Source organism: Panthera pardus, unplaced genomic scaffold (genome assembly GCF_024362965.1).
Source record: "Panthera pardus isolate Hobbes unplaced genomic scaffold, ASM2436296v1 HiC_scaffold_10, whole genome shotgun sequence".
NCBI classification, from domain to species: Eukaryota; Metazoa; Chordata; class Mammalia; order Carnivora; family Felidae; genus Panthera; species Panthera pardus.
Window position 1 is genome coordinate 23,739,852 of NW_026526655.1, and position 19,495 is coordinate 23,759,346.

Sequence of the window (19,495 nt, forward strand, 5' to 3'; positions counted from 1 at the left end):
ATTCCTTCCCTGAAATCTAAAGAAAAGACACGATTCAAAATTTTATAGACATACAGACTAGTGTTTAAGATAGTTGATGATTTTATTTTCAATGTAGCATTTCGCTTTCCTCAGCAGGAAAGAAGAAGAAGAAAAAAAAAAAAAAAACAACCCAACAACTCAGCAACTATTTTTGGGATTCTTGAAAGGAGTAGGAGTATGATGCCTCCTCCTAACTGTTTCAGCATTGATTTTCTTCACAATCTGTGATACGGTTTCTCAGAAATGCTGTTTGGCAGTCCTGATAATTTCATGTGTTTTCAAACTTAAGCCACCCAGACTACACAGTTCAGTATTTTCAGCTCCTTTCATTTTCCTTTTCCCTTTAATTATAGAAGTCTCTATTCCCTCTTTTTTGCAAATGTGGTCAAGTAAGATGCTAAATGCTACTATTTGTAGAAGAAATATGCATTTGCTTTTTCCATGACGGTCCAGACATTTTTCCCAAATAAAAAAGCTGTGCTGTACCTGATGATATTGACGGCCAACACGTCACTGGGACCAACTTTTTGGACCCTCACCCGTTCCTTTGACTTTGGTGAATGCGGCACAGGCCCTGGGCAGTAAAAAGCAAGTAAACACTCTAATTTTAAAATTGCACTGTAAAGCACTTTCAAAATAGTTGAGCTTCATCTCAGACCTGAATTTACTTCTCAAATCCGCTCTCGAGGACCCCTCTATCCTGATTCGTGTCCTGGTCTACCCGGAGCCGTTTTCTGAAATTGTACCGCATAGTTTATTGCGAAGCCTGAGTGGGTGGGTCCACGCGCACACCCGACTCCGGCCAGGACGCCGATGCCTGAGCTCCGCGTCGGGCGCCTGGATCTTCGTTCCGCTCCCTCGGCCCGGCCTCGTCACAAATCCCAGTTTGAAAGAAAACTTCAAGCGGCCGAAATGAACCTCCCCTCACCGCTCCAATTCTTCCTTCCCAGCCGGCTGAAAACGTGAGATTTATTATGGCCTGGGGTGGAGGGAGCGACCTGGGGTCGCCGTGGCACTCTCGGAAGCGGGTTACCTGGTCCCGCTTTGGGGGCGGGGTTCGCCATCTGGGGGCCGCAGGGCCGGGGGCGACGCGGCCGGGCGCGCGGGTGGGCGCGAGGGAGTGCGCGCGTCGCGGAGCCGCCGGGCAGCACTTGTCCTGTAATCGATTGCCGAGCGCGCCGAGCGGCCCAGAGCGCAGACACGCGCACACGCGCCCTCGCCAGCCCGCGCGCACACGCACACACACACATACATACACACAAACACACACACACATACACACACAGACGCACCCGCACTGGCGCCCAGGCCCCGCACACACGCATACACACGCGCGCGCGCGCACGCACGTCCGCCTGCCCGCGCCCCGGGCCCCGCCGCCAGCCGCCGCCAGCCCGCCCTCCGCCCGCGGGCGTCTGCGCGAGCCCGGCCGGCGGGGGAGATGTGCTCGGGCTCCGGCGGATCGGTTTCTCGGGGTTTGACCAGCTGTCCCGGGCTAACCCTGCTCCTCGCTGAAGATGGAGGAAGTAAAAACAGGATTACCCTTAGCTACAGATCCACTGCCTTAGTTTCCACCACCAACTGCAGTGCACAAACACACGTTAGGCACAGGAAAGAAAGAAAGAGAGAGGATACACTAACAGTAAACACAAACAAAAGGGTGATGGGATTATTTTACTGCATGCACTGCTGAGGTAAATCTCCGCTTGGCTTTTGCGTGGTGAAGAACAGCTCTTGTTTTATTTGTCTTCTGATTCATAGATTATATATAAATATGTGTATCTGATTTGCAGGGGGGGAGTGTTTTCAAAGTTAAGTGTAATTATATAGCGTCTCGTTTTGCACTGTGATGTGATCAAATGACTTGTTGCTGTTAACCAGTAATAATGATAATATAGATATTTTTCTCTGGGCGGGATGGATTGTGGTTATGATTAGGATAATGATTTCTGTAAAGGGACGCTCAGGGAATCGGGTTGAAGATGATGTCTTCTGCCTTAATTTATCGTCCCCTTCTTGTAATCTGTTTCGGGGATGTTAATCGATTAATCAGTTTTCATCTCTGTAGCTGTCATGGATTTTGACTTGTTTTGCTTTGTTTTAACTTGAATTCCAAGAAAGATTGAGTAGCCTGGAATAAATTGCAGCTGTCCTGATAGAAGGTAATATCCAGATCCTGTTGGAATTTTTTAAAAAGCAAAAAACCTGGTATGACACATGTGAAAAGGCAGCAGTTAAATCACTTTGACAGGTTCTAGTATGGGCGAAAGAGATGGAATTAAGATTTAATTTTTTTTTCTTTTTCTTTCTTTCTTTTTTTTTTTTTTCTTTTTCTTTTTTTTTTTTTTTTCTTTTTGCCAAGGGCGAAAAACAGTCCTGTGAAGTTGGCCTAGGTTCCTTGCTGGGTTCGGCCTGACTGTCCCTCCCCTCTTACTCCCCCCCCCCCCCCCCCCCCCACCTTTTCTTTCAGTTTTCTTGTCTTAGCTTTTGGTCGATTCTTAAGGAACCGGTGGATCAAGTTTTTTCTCTTCTTGTTAATCGCATTGCTGGAGCACTGACTGACCTCTCTCTCTCTTTCTCTCTCTCTCTCCCTCTTTTTTTTCTCCTCTTTCCTGAAAGTACGTGGTGCCATTCCTGAGTGACTTTTCCTACTAGACCATCCCAAAGGGACGAGGGGGAGGGGTAGAAGGAGGAGGAGGAGGAGGAGGACGAGGAGGAGGAGGAGGAGAGGGGGGTGTTCCTTCTCTCTCATTTCTTGGTTTTGTTTATCAGCCGATCTGTTTGCAGGATTTGGGCTCGGAATGACCCACCTGTAAAGTGCTTTTCCTTCCTCCTCGCCTTGAACTCTGCAGGGGGCTTGGCTTGGAGGGGGCCAGGGAGGGAAAGAGAGAGGGGGAAACACAAAAACTTCTTTCTTTCTTTCTCCGTTTATCTTCAGCCCGACATTGTCACCTCCTCTTTGAGGGGTTAGAAGAAGCTGAGATCTCCCGACAGAGCTGGAAATGGTGATGAATCTTTTTTAATCAAAGGACAATTTCTTTTGTATGTACATTTCGTTTCTCTTTCTCCTTTTCTTTTTCTTTCTCTCCTCTGAGGGTTAATAACCATTTCATTGATGGGGCAGACTTCTTTCGCTTCTCTCTGACGTTTCTTTCTTTTTAATATGTGTGTGTTAAATGTGTACGTTTTTAAAGAGATAAACTCATTTGTAAAATATCCGAAGAAACTGCTCCCCTTTTAAACTTTACGGATGCCTTTCTTGAAAACCTTATGTAATCATAATTTGAAAGAATTTGATAACAGTACAGCAGGTTGAAATTTAAGTGCTATGTAGTGACTGAGTTGGGAATTTGATCTGACTATTCCATAAAGAAAGAAAGAAAAGTTTTTTTTGGGGGGGGGGGGGGGAGTGGGGAGGGTGGTGGTGAAGAAGGGGAGGGGAGGGAGAAGGGAAGTGGTTTTGGAGACAAGAAGTGAAGCTGCCTGTTTTCCAGTAAGTAATGGAGAAATTCCAGGAGCCAGGGCTAAATATACTTGGCGATCAATACAGAAATGGCTCATTGTGAATAATTTAGCTGCTGGTGCAGAGAGAGTTTTGAAACTAAAGGCAAAAAGGACCAGGGCCAAAGGAAAAAAAAATAAGTAAAAATCTCCTCAGGACATGTCAATTCTTTAAACTTTTTCCTTCAAAGAATACAGTTAGCTTATCGATCTTCTCATTATGTGAAATCAAAGCTAGGGGGTGTCATCTCATACAATTTACTTTTGTTTCTGAGAATTAACTTCTTGTTTTGTGTCATTGGTGCATGGAAATAATTCCCCAAACTTTAAAAAAGTGATTCCCTTCCTGAGAGCAAAAAGTTTATGAAATTTTCAAAATCAGAATCTATTAAGTTGGCTTGGCATTTGTATCCAACCATGGTCTGGCAGGAAATTAAGGTTACATTGAACAGGTGCTTCCACAGAACTTAGTGTAGGCTAAAATGTCAATACAAGTCTGGGAGTAAGGTAACTGCTGCAGAAACCTTCCAGACACACTTGGGCACTAAATTTTTGTTTTGTTTTGTTTTGTTATGTTTGTTTGTCCTCCCTCCTCCCTCTTAGAACATGATGAACCAACTGGCAACAATTGTGAATAGAGCTATCTGTATACCAGGGAAGTCCTCAAACTGCAGTGTGATTATGGGAAGTAGTGACTGGTAAAATACTTCTATCCCAGTTAAAGCTGGCACATTTGAGGTGTACCCTCTTGTTTTCTTTCTTTAAGTAAATTCTGATTAAGAGAGTCGTTCCTTTCTTGCTGCAGCCCATCTCACAGCACACTTGTCTTTCCTATCCTATCTCCAGCAGGAATCAGATCATTTGCAGAAAGAGTTCACTGACTTGCAAATGAGCACATACAGTTCACTGTAGTATGTTTCTTGGGCACAGGTTGCAGCAGCACCAACATGGGCTAATTGCTTGGAGCTTCAAATAAGTTAAGCATTTAATGGCAGATACTGAAAGGGATCATTGTGTAAAGGGTATAATCTTTTGTATTGCAGCACTGCACTTTGACTATGGAAACAGAGGCTATTGATGGCTATATAACGTGTAAGTATTCATTTTCATTAATTTGTTATTGGTAATAAAGTTACATTTGTGTTTCTAGTATTTTATTTTCTGAACTATTGTTTGTCAAGAATTCTATACTCTTATTTAATATCTGTTCACAATTTCACCTTTAAATGAGTTGGAGAAAATAACAGCACAGAAGCAAAACGAAGGAAATATAGAAATACACTTTATTCATGATAACATTTTAATCAGTAGTAAGTAGCTTAGCAGATCAACACTTTTCTACTGGGGTTTTTCATTTACTTTAAGTTTAGAATGTCAGGTTACATATATGTCTACTAATATGGCATGTGCTAAATATTTACTACTTTGTAACCTAATTTTTCACACACATAATGTGAAAGCTCCTTAAGTTGACCTTTTTTTAGGAAACTTTCCTTTTAAACATCAAACTCTCCGATAGTATTTTGGAAAAATGCTCATTATAAATGCTCTATGCTTAATGGTTGAATTAGGTGTTCAAAGAAAATTTAGTTTTTCAACTGAAAAATACTTTAGAAATTGACTATTCCACTTGCTCGTGTTTTACAGTTAAGAATACTGTGATAATCAGATTTTGTAGTTTTTTTATTGTGGGCTGGTCATGGCTTTTCCTCATTTCATTCATTTGCTATATATTTCTAAATTATATTTCCTTATAGTTTCTTTTAAGGCAGAAATGGATTACATTAAAATTTCAAAGCTGTGCATGCCTCTGCATGTATGAAGCAAAGTTGGTGATTAGATTTTATGTGACAATGAACAGAGACCAAAAGATTTTATTTTGTGAAAGCAGGTGACAATGAGCTTTCACCTGAAAGGGAGCACTCCACTATGGCAATTGACCTCACCTCAAGCACACCCAATGGACAGCACGCCTCACCAAGTCACATGACAAGCAGTAAGTCTTCATTTTATGATTTTTTTTTTCCTATTTCTCTAGCGACACACTTGAATTTGTTAGGTCTTTGGGGTCCTCTCACATTGTGGTGTAGCTGCTGCTATAGATTTTGCTAAAGAAAGAACAACACAGATTTATTCCTGTCCATTCTAGTATCATAAAACATGAGCCTGCTTACTAGTCTGACCTATCCCAAGGTGGCATTTGGGAGCTGGTGCTTACCTGTATCAGGTAAGAAATGTTAGACTTTGCTGGTTATTGTTTTGACTTGCCAGGTTTGTGACTAGATTTGTTGTTGTTGTTGGATAAAAGAATATGGAAACAAGTCACTTCCAAAGGACTCTTCACAGTAGAAAAATGAAATGATTTTACCATTGCCTTGGTGTAAAGCTAATCCATCAGTGGTAGAATTGCAATGTTACTTTTTTTTTTTTTTAATATGTGAAAGTTTCTCCTCTAAAGCATTGGAAGTGAAGTGTAATGGAAAATTTATGGATCTGATTTAAATCCATTTCTCCAACAAAATGAAAGCGTTTTGTTTTAGACTATCCAGGGAAGAACTGTGAACGTTAGGAAGGATGTTTTGAACTTGCAGGAATAGACCGTTTGGGCCACTATTTTTGATAGAGTCATTCGTTGATGTAGTAAACATTGTTTTTGTGTAATAAAAGAGCAACTTGTATGCTGTCCGTGACAGAAGACAAAATACTTCATTAAGAATATGGCTTGTTTTCTCTTAATTATAATGTTTTATCAGTTTAGTTATTAGGTGCAAATGCTCTATTACGCCTTAAACGTAATTTGACATCTTATGTTTCCCTTATACTTTTGTATGTGTTATATTCTTGTGTAGAAAGGACATCTGGCTTATATGTAAATATAACTTAATTTGAAAATTTTCTATTTGGGTGATGTGTGAAGGAAAGGAAATTTTTTCCCTTTTTTTTTTAAACAAAGATTTAATAACTGAAGGAAACTGAATCAGCTACTAAATTATGAATATATTTTCAAGTTAATTCTGATTATCCAGAGAGAACGAATTTTCCTTTCCAGTTTCCTCTTATAGTTCTCAAAACTTGAGGTTATTATAAAACTACTGGTTTTGTAAATAGTAAAGACTTCTGAATTATAAGCAAAAGTATATAGAGTACTGTTGAATACATTTTGCAGTTCATTAACTTGAAGTGATCTTAGTTATTGGCTTGAAATTTTGATTGAACTATGTGAATTTACTTACATAAAAGTTATCTTTTTATTACTGGGAAGCATTTCCCAGAATATTTCGTTCTGGAAGCAGTCTTTGAAATTCGTTTATCATGTAGAAAGAAAAACTAATAGTGAGTGAGTGAATGTATGTTAAATTATAGTGTTAATCTTTTGTAATGCATCTTGTAGCATTTATTTATTTTTTGGCTAGTTGGCTATAATCTAACAAAAGTTGTACTACTATTACAGTGTAGGTAATACAATTTTTATATTTTAACATTTAATGTTATTAGTTCCTTGGTAGAATAGATTTTTATTTCTCTGATAATTTTTGTTTCATTTCCTAAAGAGTAAAGATAGATTGATACGAAAATTTCTGTTAGCTTAATATTTAGCTGTCAGCTTTAGAAACTTTAGAAACTTTGAATAATCATAGACTCTTAGCTGTCATCCGCTGGCCACCACTAGGATATCAGCAGGAAAATACTTGTTAATTGGCTGCTTTATTTGTGAATTTGATTCTGGTTTTACAAGTACTCTTCAAAAAAGCAGTTCATCCGTTTATTTTAAGTAAACATCGCAGAGTGTGGGTATGATCAATTTGAACAAATAAGAACTATGCTTTTAACATTTGAGCTTTTCTCACCCAACAACAGTAAAATTATGTGGTAAAGAGTTCCCCCCCCCCCCCCACCCAAACTTACTAGCCCGTGGCAATCCCATGTTAATACAATCTTTGGCTAAGCTGCACATGTTTTCGTGTTTTTTCCAAAGAGTTGCAGGTTAAATATTTGGCTCTCACTTCAGAGCTGTGTGTTGCATCCTTTATGTAGCCTCTATTTACAGTATCTAGGTTACCCACTTAGGTGTTAGATGGAGAAGATACCCATTTTTCCTTTCTGTTAGATCTAGGAGAATATCAGCATTTTAGATTGCCAAGGCAAATAGTGGTGAAGAGGGACTCTTGTCTCTTACTTAGAACAAGAGACCTAAAATCGGTCACTCAGATGTTTTTCTGTGATTTGGAATAGTTTTTGTGTGTGTGGGGCCTGTCAGATCACTTGTGTCTGAGATGACCAGTTTTCCTGAATCCTTTTAAATGCAATTGTTGAACTTTATCAAATAAGAATAGCTTATTTATTTTCTGTAATTTTTTTTTTATGTCTTCGAATATACTTACTGAAGGGCTGTTGCATCCAAAAACAATTGCGATTTTGATTGAAAGTGTTCAAGCCCAAAGTAATGGGACTACCTTTGTGACAGAATAAGATAACCTTCAGTAGCAGCAAGGAGAGGACAGGACTATATGTGTAAGAGGAAGAAAGTTATTTTAAAGCAGCTTAGAAAAAAAAAATTAAAAGAATTAAAACCTTTGATTTTTTTAAAAAATAAAATAACATTCTGGCAATAAAGTATCAATAACCAGTGATAGCCCATTTACTTTGGTATTAGGAAAGTGATCAGTTTTAGCACAAAGTACTAGTCCTTAATTTAGGTTATTTGATGACCGTTCTAAGATGAAGGGTGTCTGTACAACTTGCTGCCAGTTATTGTATAAAAAATAATGACAGCAGCTATCATTATTTGACAGTGCTAGAAACGAGCATCGGCAACTTGGGGGAAAACTAAAAATGTTATGATGTCTGACAGTTTGGGGTTTTAAAATTTAGCACGTAAGATAATCTTAAAAATTGAGGGGCGATATGGATCTTACCATTTTACAGTAGCTACTTCCTATGTTTTAGAATGAATTTTCTTAGAGAATTTTAGACTTTTTCTTCTGGAATAAGATCTCTTTGATAAAGAAGATGGGCATTGTTGCCTGAGATCATTAGTGTGCATATTGAGTCTGCTGACAATCTTCAGTGTCAGGGATGACAGTATATGCCTTGATGGCTACTGGAAATACACAGTGTTAAGTGATTTTAAGAATAGAATCTGAAAGTTAAGAATGTGCAACAGACAACTCAGACAGAACAATATAAAAATAATCCATATTGTATTTTGGCCTTTGTGATTCCTTCTGTTTCTGGGTTAGCTCCTCTCCAGTTCTTGCATAGTTGCTTCCATATCGGTTTCAAACTGCTCTATGTATATGTGCTGCCGACTATTTAAAACAAAATTTAAGGTTCAAAAATTTGTAACCTTACACGTTTTATCTTCTACTTTTATAATGCCAATAAGTAGATTTCCCTTGGAGGTAGTTAATGGTATGAAAATACATTGTGACACAGATTTTGTTTCTATTGCTTTAAAACTTTTTACGTGGATCACCTTTGCCGTCAATACTATTTACCAGTCAGTTTGATGGCCAGGTGGCATGTGTGGAATTGGAAGAAGTAGTAATTCTAGTTTTACAAGACTCTGACCAATAATCAGGTCAGGGAATCTAGTTTATTCTTTTCAGAGTGCTTCACATTCATTTTTTTTTCTTAGCTAGTTTCCATTTTTAGAGCCTAGTGAAGCAGAAGTGTATTATGATTTCCATTTTTCTTATGTAGAAATGGAGGTCTGAAGAAATCAGTTGGCCTTTTAGGTCCCTTAACAGAAGGATGGAGTTGTCAGGATTGGGACATAAAACTGTGATTTTACCTTGTGGGTTAGTTACATCACTTAACTGATATCTCTTTATAATGTTATTATCTCAGGGTGCCTGCCATGTCCAATACTGATTCATGTTTTGGTGACAAAACTGTATTATAGAAGTAGAGGAAGGTTATTATGAAGGTAGAGTGATATCAGATGCTCTCATGCACTTTTAAAAATATTGTTTAGGGGCGCCTGGGTGGCTCAGTCGGTTGAGCGGCCGACTTCGGCTCAGGTCATGATCTCACGGTCCGTGAGTTCAAGCCCTGCGTCGGGCTCTGTGCTGACGGCTCGGAGCGTGGAGCCTGTTTCGGATTCTGTGTCTCCCTCTCTCTGACCCTCCCCCGTTCATGCTCTGTCTCTCTCTGTCTCAAAAATAAATAAACGTTAAAAAAAAAAAAAATTTAAAACCTTCCCCCCATTCTCCAAAGCCCACATAAAAAATATATATATATATATATTGTTTATATTATGGGACTGACCAGCTTTCTGAATTGTCTTCTGTGGCTTCGTTTGGCAGTCACTCTTGGTTGGATTTCCATGGGATATACACCCTAATATAACACCAGATGGGCTTGATGTAAGAACTCACTCTGTGCTGAATTATTGTACTTAGATGCGTATGTGTGTATATACATATATATATATCCATCCAGCATACATTTAGTTTTTTACTAGTCTGGAAATGAAGAGAAAAGTGTGATTTTATTTCCTTTTTTAAAAAAAGTTTAAGGGCACCTGGGTGGCTCAGTTGGTTGAGCGTCTGACTTCGGCTCAGGTCATGATCTCATGGTTCGTGAATTCAAGCCCCGCATCAGGCTCTGTGCTGACAGCTCAGAGCCTGGAGCCTGCTTCAGATTCTGTGTCTCCCTCTCTCGCTGCCCCTGTCCTGCTCACACTCTGTCTCTGTCTCTTAAGAAGTGAATAAACATTATGGGGCGCCTGGGTGGCGCAGTCGGTTGAGTGTCCGACTTCAGCCAGGTCACGATCTCGCGGTCCGTGAGTTCGAGCCCCGCGTCAGGCTCTGGGCTGATGGCTCGGAGCCTGGAGCCTGTTTCCGATTCTGTGTCTCCCTCTCTCTCTGCCCCTCCCCCGTTCATGCTCTGTCTCTCTCTGTCCCAAAAATAAAAAACGTTGAAAAAAAAAAAAAAAGAAGTGAATAAACATTAAAAAACATATATACATTAAAAAAATTTTTAAAAAAAGTTTATTTTGAGAGAGAGAGCAGGGAGGGGCAGAAAGAGAGGAAAGAATCTCAAGGAGGCTCCTCACTGTCAGCACAGAGCCCAGTGAGGGGCTGCATCTTATGAACCCTGAGATCATGAGCTGAACTGAAATCAAGAGTAGGACTCTTAACCGACCGAGCTACCCAGGCGCCCCAAGTTTGATTTTATTTCTTTACACCTATCAGAGGTAAGTATCATGGTTATGAACTAAACCAAAAAGAAAAAAAGAAACTATAGGAAGTATGTATGTGTAGGGAATTAACAGTAAAAATGCTGTATATTTTTATTTGCCCCTCATTTCCCCCTCCTGGCAGTTTTAGACTGCTTCAATATAAGCATAAAAGTCTGTCTTCAACAAACAAATCAACTTATTATACAAGTATTATCCTTATTGCCTCTGTCTTTTTCCAAATCTGTCTTCCCTACTGGAAGTACGTTTTGGTTTTTTTTAATGTAACATGATTTATTAGGTTCTTTTGGGAGTCTTCCTTCAAGCTGTAATGAATTGAGATTTCTGGGTCCCATGCTCTTTTCTCCTAACTTTAAATATTGATATATTTTGATCTTATGATGTTCTGAACAATCAATAGCAGGGCGACAGTCATCAAGTTAGGTGGAATGTGTTGGGTTTTTTCTTTGATTTTTTTCCCTTTATATCTGTTTGGATCAAATATATTTATGGACCTGGTAGTATTTTCCTTTTGGAATTAATCAAGACTCAGAATGTCTATGCTTTGAAATAGGTAAGAAGTATTTGGGAACTATATATCCCTTATGATAAATGTTTACACTGGAGTGAGGAAAGGACGGACAGCATAATTTATTGAATATATATAGGATGCCCAACACTATGCTAGATGCGTCCATATTATTTCACTTAGTCTCCATAACAGCTCTGTGAGGGAAGTAATTCTTCCACTTTATAATTACAGAAAACTGAGACACAGAAGCAATAGATTGTAAGTGTTTAAAAATACAGGCTTTGGAGTTATACATGCCTGTGTTAGAATTCCCACTTGCTGTGTGACCTTAGATGTGTTACTTCATGTCTCTGAGCTTCAGTTTCCTTATCTGTAGAACAGGGATAAGCCATACCTACTTCAGTGGACCGCTGTGAGGTTTAAATGAAGTAATACGTACAAAATACTTGCACAGTTGCTGGTGTATGCTTAGATGCAATAAATAATCACTGCTGCTATCACTCAGAAGAGTCTTTGCTTTATCATCGATCAGTGACTCATAATAAAAAGAGTTTGTTTTCAAATCCATTTCTGTTTGAAATTCAGATCATTTGCTCTTTCCTTTTTATTATGTACATCCATGGAACAGAGACAGAGGTTTCTAAGAATTCAGGGTAAAAATTGAAGAAAAGAATTTCTATTATTTAAAGCATGTGTGAAGATTTTGGTTAACAAAGAAGTAGAATTTGTGTGTTGGAAATTCTTTTTATTGGGTTTCAGTGTTCCTGGCTACAGCTTTATGTTTTTGGTTATATGTAACGAAAATCATTGCTTACCTTTGGTGCTTCAAGGATACCAGTCATTAAGAATGGAAAAAGAAAAAGTTCCTTTGATAGAGAAACCTATCTATATATATAATCAATTCTTTCTTAGAAGGTCTGCATCTAGGGGTACCTGGGTGGCTCATTCATTTGAACATGCAACTTTGGATTGGGTCATCATCTCACAGTTCATGAATTCGAGCCCTGCATTGGACTCTGTGCTGAGACTGCAGAGCCTAGAGCCTGTTTTGGGTTCTGTGTCTCCCTGTCTCTCTCTCTCTGCCCCTCCCCTGCTCATGCTCTGTTTCTCTTTCTCTCAAAAAATAAATAAATATTTAAAAAAATTAAAAAGAAGATCTGCGTCTAAAATTTCACCTCCTTTGATGCTTCTGGTGGTACCATAAATTCTTATTTGGTGGTACCTAATCACATTGTAGGCCTGATTGTTGCTAATTGTGCGTTTGGGGATAATAGTTACTTGTTTCACTTTTGAAGTAAGCTTGAAACGTATGATTATCAGTTCTAGGCATTTGCTATGTTGCTGTATTATTCTAATTGATTAATTCAGCAAGTTTATAAGCTACCTTATATGCATCAGGCACTGCAAGGCAAATCCGGAGGTGAATAGTACACTGTTCTCCAGGAGCTCACATTCTAGTTTGAAAGACGTTTAAGCAGAGCATTATACTGTGGTATGCTCAGTGTTCTGATTGTTACGTGGAATGAAAGGTGGTACTAGTTCAGAAAGTCTTCCTAGAAGGCCGCTTGAGCTGAGACTTATCAAAGGAAGAGGATTTAGGAGAGAAGTGGAAGGCTTTTTCAGTAAATGAAGTATCCACTGTGAGAGCTGAGAAATAGCATGGCATGTTCTGGAAAATAAAAGCAGGTTAGTATTTCTAGAGTGTGAGGTTGGTGCCCAGGATTTGAGGCCACAGATGACTCTGCACAATTAATCAGGCAAGATGAAGGAATATCTTGTATAAGAGAAATTTTTGGATTTCATTTTCAAGGGAGCCAAGGCTTTTAACAAAGCAGATGACTTCTGTCTTTTGATTAACATGGATCACACTGGCTTTATTGTGGGGAAAAAAAGATTGTGGATGAGGACCTGTCTAGATGCAGGGGTATTTTTAACAGCTATTGCAATGGTTGAGTGAGAAGTTGTGAGAGCTGGTGATAGTGGGGACAAAAAGGAAGAAAAGGATTTGGGAAATATTTCATAGCTCAAAGTGGATTGGACTTGGATAGTAGGATTAAGGAGAGAAGGAAGTTCATGATGGTGACTCCTAGATTATTGGATAAATGGTAGTAGGTTCCATTAGGGAGGATAGGAAATACTGGAGAGGTTTCCAGGAAAAGATTTAGTTTAGTTTAATTCTGGATCCAGAGAGTTTGAAGCACATGTAGGATTTGGAAGAAGATAGCAATCAGGCATATGGACAGATTATACTGGAAATCTCATAGGTAGCTTGTGATTTTGTTATTTGCTACTGTATTACTTGAACAGTAGTTTAGTATTTTGAAAAAATTATTCCACGAGTCAGTCCCAGCATTTGATCAGTGATTTTATTTTCCTACTTGCCCTGTTAAGTCAAAATTCTATATTGAAATGTATGAATACAGGTTTTAATGAACTCTCTCTGCTTAATGGAGTCTTCTTATGCTAGTCTCAGAATTTGGATTAGTTGAAGCGATTGACTCACCGATTTTTAAACAAAATATGCTGGCCCTTCTCTTTAAGTTTTTGTGGTATATTTAGTATCATATCTATTAGGGTTATTTATATTTAAAAATCATAAATTTAATGTATACCATATACTCCAGTGCTTCTACTGTAATGATTTGTCTTTACTCTGTAACCTGTTTCTTTATAAATATATAATATTTATAAATATAATTTATATAATTATATAATAATATATATAATTAAAAGAGATGAGGAATGATTTGTTAGCTCCTGGCCAGTTCTGCCACATTGATAGATGGATATTTAGTATTTTTGTCCAGGGCTTTTTTTTTTTAAACTTTAAGATAAATATACATACATGATACATATTATTTGAAAATGGTTTAGTACCTATTTAACTTGTTTTTAAGTTTATAATACTGTGCCTGTTGGGGTAAAATTACCTAGGATGTGATATGGAAAACATCTTAATTAATTTATTTATTATCTCAAAATATCCATAATAGAACTCCATCTTAAAAATGTAAGCTTTGATTACCTGAGACACCATAGAATTCCAAATGAATGTTAATGATGGAAATACTTCATCTGAGATTTCCTGTATATGGAGATTCAGAACTCTCTAGAGAGATATTTTTCATCTTTCAATCATTGATCCAGTAAACATTTATTAAGGAGTTACTTTGTGTGATGCACTGCTGATGCTGGGGCACAAAAAATATGTTAAGAGTTTTGTAGAGAGGGATATTGTCTTTCAGGTTCCAAATGAATCCGTATTTTATTTGAGACATTAATAATCCTATTGCATTTAGAAGCAAATAAGTGTGGTATACTTACTGTGAGTTATATCCATTATAAATGAATGAATTGCTTCTCACCTTTTACCCCCAAGAGTTGTTCAAAAGTATATAAATTTGAAGATGCACAGTGAAACAGCGATGAAAATGCAACAAGCTTTCAAGTAGGTTCCCAAAGGTTAACATTTCCCCAAGAAATTTTTTATGATGCAAGATTTGGCCATAAGCCTTACAAGTTCTGAAACTTGATTGGCAGCACACTTAGAGTGGATTCAGATCTCCGGATTGACTTATATAAACAAGTTTATAAAATTGATATTTAAAATCAGAAGGCCAATTTATGTCTGTACATTGATTAAAAATAAAACAAACAAAAACCCCCAACCAAATAATAGAGGATCTGGATGACTCCATTTGGCTTGACCAGAACATTTTGTTCTTGTGAACTGACCTATAGGGGTGATCAGCAAAGGTCACTTGGTAAGCAAAGAATCTGAAGAAAAGGAGTTAGTTATATAATTCAAATGTTTAATGGCTTCAGACTAAGAGAGTCTAATATGTTCAGCATCACGATAGAGATAGCATTGCCATTTGGGTCATTATGGTTAAGTCCATTGTCTAATTTCTTCTTCTCTGGATGGACATGGATTTAGATTGCATAGATATAGGTTCAGCCAAAATACTTGTAGGAGTTATTTTTTTTCTCAGCTTCCTTGGCTAAATCCTCCGGATTCAGTCTTTAACTCATGTTATTACGTGTAATCAGGTTACAACCAATTTTGCTAGCCTAGGTTGGATTCATTTTCTTCAGTGTAATTTTACATTCCTGATTTAGATTTGTTGATTGTTGATTTCATAGCTTAACTCTAAAAATAATCTTACAATGTATACAAGGATACTCCAACTACTATTACCTTAAATTCAAACTTCTATTTTCTCTTCACAGAAACGTTGATAGGTGATATGGTCAGCAATTTAAGACGTCTTAAAATCAGTTTTTTTGTTTGTTTGTTTGTTTTTGAGAGAGAGAGTGAGAGCAGAGAGCACGAGCTGGGGAGGGACAGTGGGAGAGGGAAAGAGAAGAGAATCTTAGGCAGGCTCCATGCCTTGTGAGGAGCCCAACAGGGGACTCAACACAGGGCTCAACATGAGGCTGTATATGGCTCCAACTCATGACTGAAATCAAGAGGAGGGCCCTTAACTGACTGAACCACCTAGGTGCCCCTTAAAGTTTTAAATGAAGATGGGAGATAGCACTGCCACCTGAGAAGGACACCTTAAGTTAGTTGGGGATCTAGAAGTTCTCTTAGTTTATAGGTCAAGAGGAACAAATACTACACCAGTTTCATGAAATCATTGTAGTAGTCTGATGATAGCAAATGAGATTTTATACAAAAGTACGGTATTTTAGTTTAGCTAATAAGGAAGGCTATCTTAATTACTGGATGTGAATTTGAGAATATTTGTCAAAGCATACAGCTTTATTTGGGGGCCAGACATTGATTACAGAAATGCTACTCATAGATTTTCCAGATGTGAATCTTCGAGGAAAATGACCATGCCCTATCTCTTCATTCTCTAGTAGTTATTTGTTGAATTAAGGAAATACTTATGATTATATTCAATATATATATTTAAGTAATGTGTTTCTGACCTATTTGAGGAAGTTTGAAAAGTTAAATTTTTAGGTATTGAAATAATTCTGAAATCCTAACTTGTGATTTTGTCTGTTTGGGAATGTGTTGTTTTTAACCGTGTCTCACTCTAAAAAAAGACTTTGTAATCTTAATGTTTTTGTTTAATGTTCATTTTTGAGAGAGAGAGGGAGAGAGAAAGAACACATATAAGCGGGAGAAGGGTAGAGACAGAGGGAGACAGAAAATCCTAAGCAGGCTCCACACTGTGTCAGTGAGAACCCCTATGTGGGGCTCAAACCCATGAACCTTGAGATCATGACCTGAGCTGAGATGCTCAACCAACTGAGCCACCCAGGCCCCCCCACCCCCAAAATTTTGTAATCTTCAGATCAGCCCCTAAAAGATGGTTTTTGAGATTCTAAACAGCTTTTAAGTTTTCTAATTCTATACAATCATGTTCAGTGGAATCAAGTGAATGTAAATGTTTCCATGAATATTCTCTGGTCACCATAATCATCTTCATTACTATTATCTTTATATAGCACATTTAGAGTTTACAGATTGAATTCCACATACTTATAATTTTGAAATCAGTTCTCTACCACTTATTTAAAACTAATTTTAGTGGCATGTACAAAATGAAATGCTTCAATTAACTTTTCTTATGCACTCCAGATATTTTGTGGAGCATATAATTAATCAGTGTAAAGTCACGTTCTAATAAATTAACATTCTGGGTGTCTACACCTTTGACATTTTTGTCATTGCTCTCTTATTATCATGGAAGTTATAGTTCTTATTACACCTCACTGTATCAACCCTACCTTCTTACTAAGATACAGCATGCAGGACTTGGTCATCTTTTGAAGTGTTAGGATGCTGCATTGCTCTGTTTCTGTTGAATTAGCTTTAAGAATTTCTGGTTGAGTTCTAAAGAGGTGCCATTCATTTCTTCTACAACAATATGAATTTTTTCTTGTGGTGATTTTCATAAAGATCCTTGTTTAAAAAATAAACATTATAACCAATCATACCTGGTCATTTTTAGGTATTGCTTTAAAATCCAAACACTTTAAAAACTGATTCTAATATAGTATTTTGAAATATGAAATGAATTCTATTCTAATGCTGAATGTTTGCAAAATATTTGAAAGCAGTAATAGATATTGTGTGGACATAACTGCAAACTAGAAAAAGGAATATATTTTCTGGGAGTCTGCTGTTTTTAAACTCTCAAAATATGAATTACACACCACGATCTGTCTGAACTATGACACATTAATGACCTAACGACAGTTTTTGGATTCAGTTTTTTGGAAACAAAAACAGACAAAAAAGAAACCTCTTTCTGTGCCCCCCCCCAAAAAAAACCACAATTTAAAATAAATTATTTTTACATAAATTGTTATTACAGTAAGGCTCTTTGCATAAAAAAAACATTTTTATGACTTTGAGTAGTTTTAGTTGGCCCCAAAGTTTTGAGTACAATAGCTGGTAATGAATTTGAAGAGATAATATTTTTTCAGCAAATCAGAGAAGCTTTCATTAACTAAACAATTGCTGCCATACAACTGTATGTACAAGAATGTGCCATATATGTTTTAAAAGCATATGTGTGTTTATGTGCGCATTTGTATATGTGCATACATGTGAATGCAAAGAATAAGGACAAGAAAGAACTATCACACTATTGATAGAATTCATTTTGGAGTCTGGGAGAGTAAATGGGGCATTTTATCATTTATTCCAAATAGTTCTGCATTATTTGGATTTTTCACAAAAGATCTTTTACTTGTGTAATTAAAAAACACCCTAATTCAGTCAGACATCTTCTCAAACAAAAAGTCTGAAACTTTTCTGTAAGAACCAATGATAGCTCTGATCACATGGATTTAACTTTGAAATTTCAATGATGTTATACAGTAATGAAAATAGACTATTGCCATTGATGATAAATACTGAAGTCAGGGGTATTCTCATATACAAATGGTGTCTTCAGACTCCTTCAATACCATTTTAGATTTAGTCTTAGTATAAGGTATTTTCTTAATTGCTATAATACAGTGGAATTTCCAAATAAAGTAATATATGCTGCATTTTTTTTATGAGTGATATTCATTCATACCATGAGATACTGAAGTAATATACATATCAGTGTACTTCCAGAAATGGTAAGGAGACATAGCATTATGATACCAAAATAAATCTGAGTGGAGTAAGTTATCCCCTCCCTCCTGTAAAGGCACCTGGGTGGCTCAGTGGGTTAAGTGTCGGACTCTTGCTTTTATAGCTCAATTCATGATCTCACGGTCATGAGATGAGACCGAACCCTGTGTAGGGAGCTGCGCTGAGCGAGGAGCTTGCTTAAGATTCTCTCTCTCTCTGTCTCTCCCTCTCTCCCTCTCTCCCTCTCTCCCTCTCTCCCTCTCTCCCTCTCTCCCTCTCTCCCTCTCTCCCTCTCTCCCTCTCCCTCTCCCTCTCCCTCTCTCCCTCTCTCCCTCTCCCTCTCCTTCTCCCTCTCCTTCTCCCTCTCCTTCTCCCTCTCCTTCTCCCTCTCCTTCTCCCTCTCCTTCTCCCTCTCCCTCTCCCTCTCCCCTGCCCTGGTCCTCTATTGACACTCTTTCCCTCTAAAAAAAAAAAAAAAAAAAAAAAAAAAAAAAAGGCTGTAACCTGTATATGACAATCATGTTTACTTTTTAAAAAGTGCCTTAGTCTCTTTTTCATGTTCATCAGTTTATTTTTTAAAGTTTTAAAATATTTTTAAATGTTCATTGATTTTTGAGACAGAGAGAAAAAAAAAAGAATGAGTGGGGGAGGGGCAGAGAGAGAGGGGGGTCAGAGGATCCCAAGTGGGCTCTGCACTGACAGCAGAGAGCCTGATGTGGGGCTCGAACTCATGAACCACGAGATCATGACCTGAGCCGAAGTCTGACGTTCAACAGACTGAGCCGCCCAGGCGCCCCTCATGTTCATCAATTTAAAACTCCATTGAGTATTGCTAACTTTTATATTAAATCTTTTAAGGATACACTGTTTTTGGCAAGACAGCTGTGGTATGTTACTAATGGGAGTAGGACCTGTGAAAATAACTTCAATTATATGAACGGGAAGAGCAGAGGTGTGAAGTATAAGGGAACTAAAAAACCAGCTAGCTCAAGAAGAAAGAAAGAATAAATGTGGTGAGTGCAGCAGTGAGGGGTAAGCCACAGAATCCACTAGAGTTCCTGGATCTACCAGAGAGAGGAATAGGACAAAAGAAAAATAGTATCTTTCCTTCCTTTTTTTCTTCTTTCAGAAAGTATAAAGAATTTATTTATGAACTAATTAAAGAAATTAC

At 37.8% G+C, this 19,495-nt stretch overlaps 1 protein-coding gene across 15 annotated transcripts in view; it reads left to right on the forward strand.

Moving 5' to 3' along the window:
• Positions 1 to 878: 878 nt before the first annotated feature.
• IKZF2 (IKAROS family zinc finger 2) overlaps positions 879 to 19,495 on the forward strand; it is a 163,748-nt gene continuing 145,131 nt past the window's right edge. Inside the window, exons 1-4 of one of the 15 annotated variants that reach the window (XM_019446094.2) lie at positions 879 to 983; positions 2,960 to 3,063; positions 4,566 to 4,614; positions 5,411 to 5,518. In XM_019446094.2, coding sequence (XP_019301639.1) covers positions 4,581 to 4,614; positions 5,411 to 5,518 — 142 coding nt within the window. In that variant the 5' untranslated portion in view covers positions 879 to 983; positions 2,960 to 3,063; positions 4,566 to 4,580. Of the gene's footprint in view, positions 984 to 1,531; positions 1,716 to 2,485; positions 2,640 to 2,737; positions 3,064 to 4,565; positions 4,615 to 5,410; positions 5,519 to 5,570; positions 5,750 to 19,495 lie in introns of those variants that run through there. The other 14 variants (XM_019446090.2, XM_019446092.2, XM_019446089.2 and 11 more) reach the window with 14 other exon arrangements.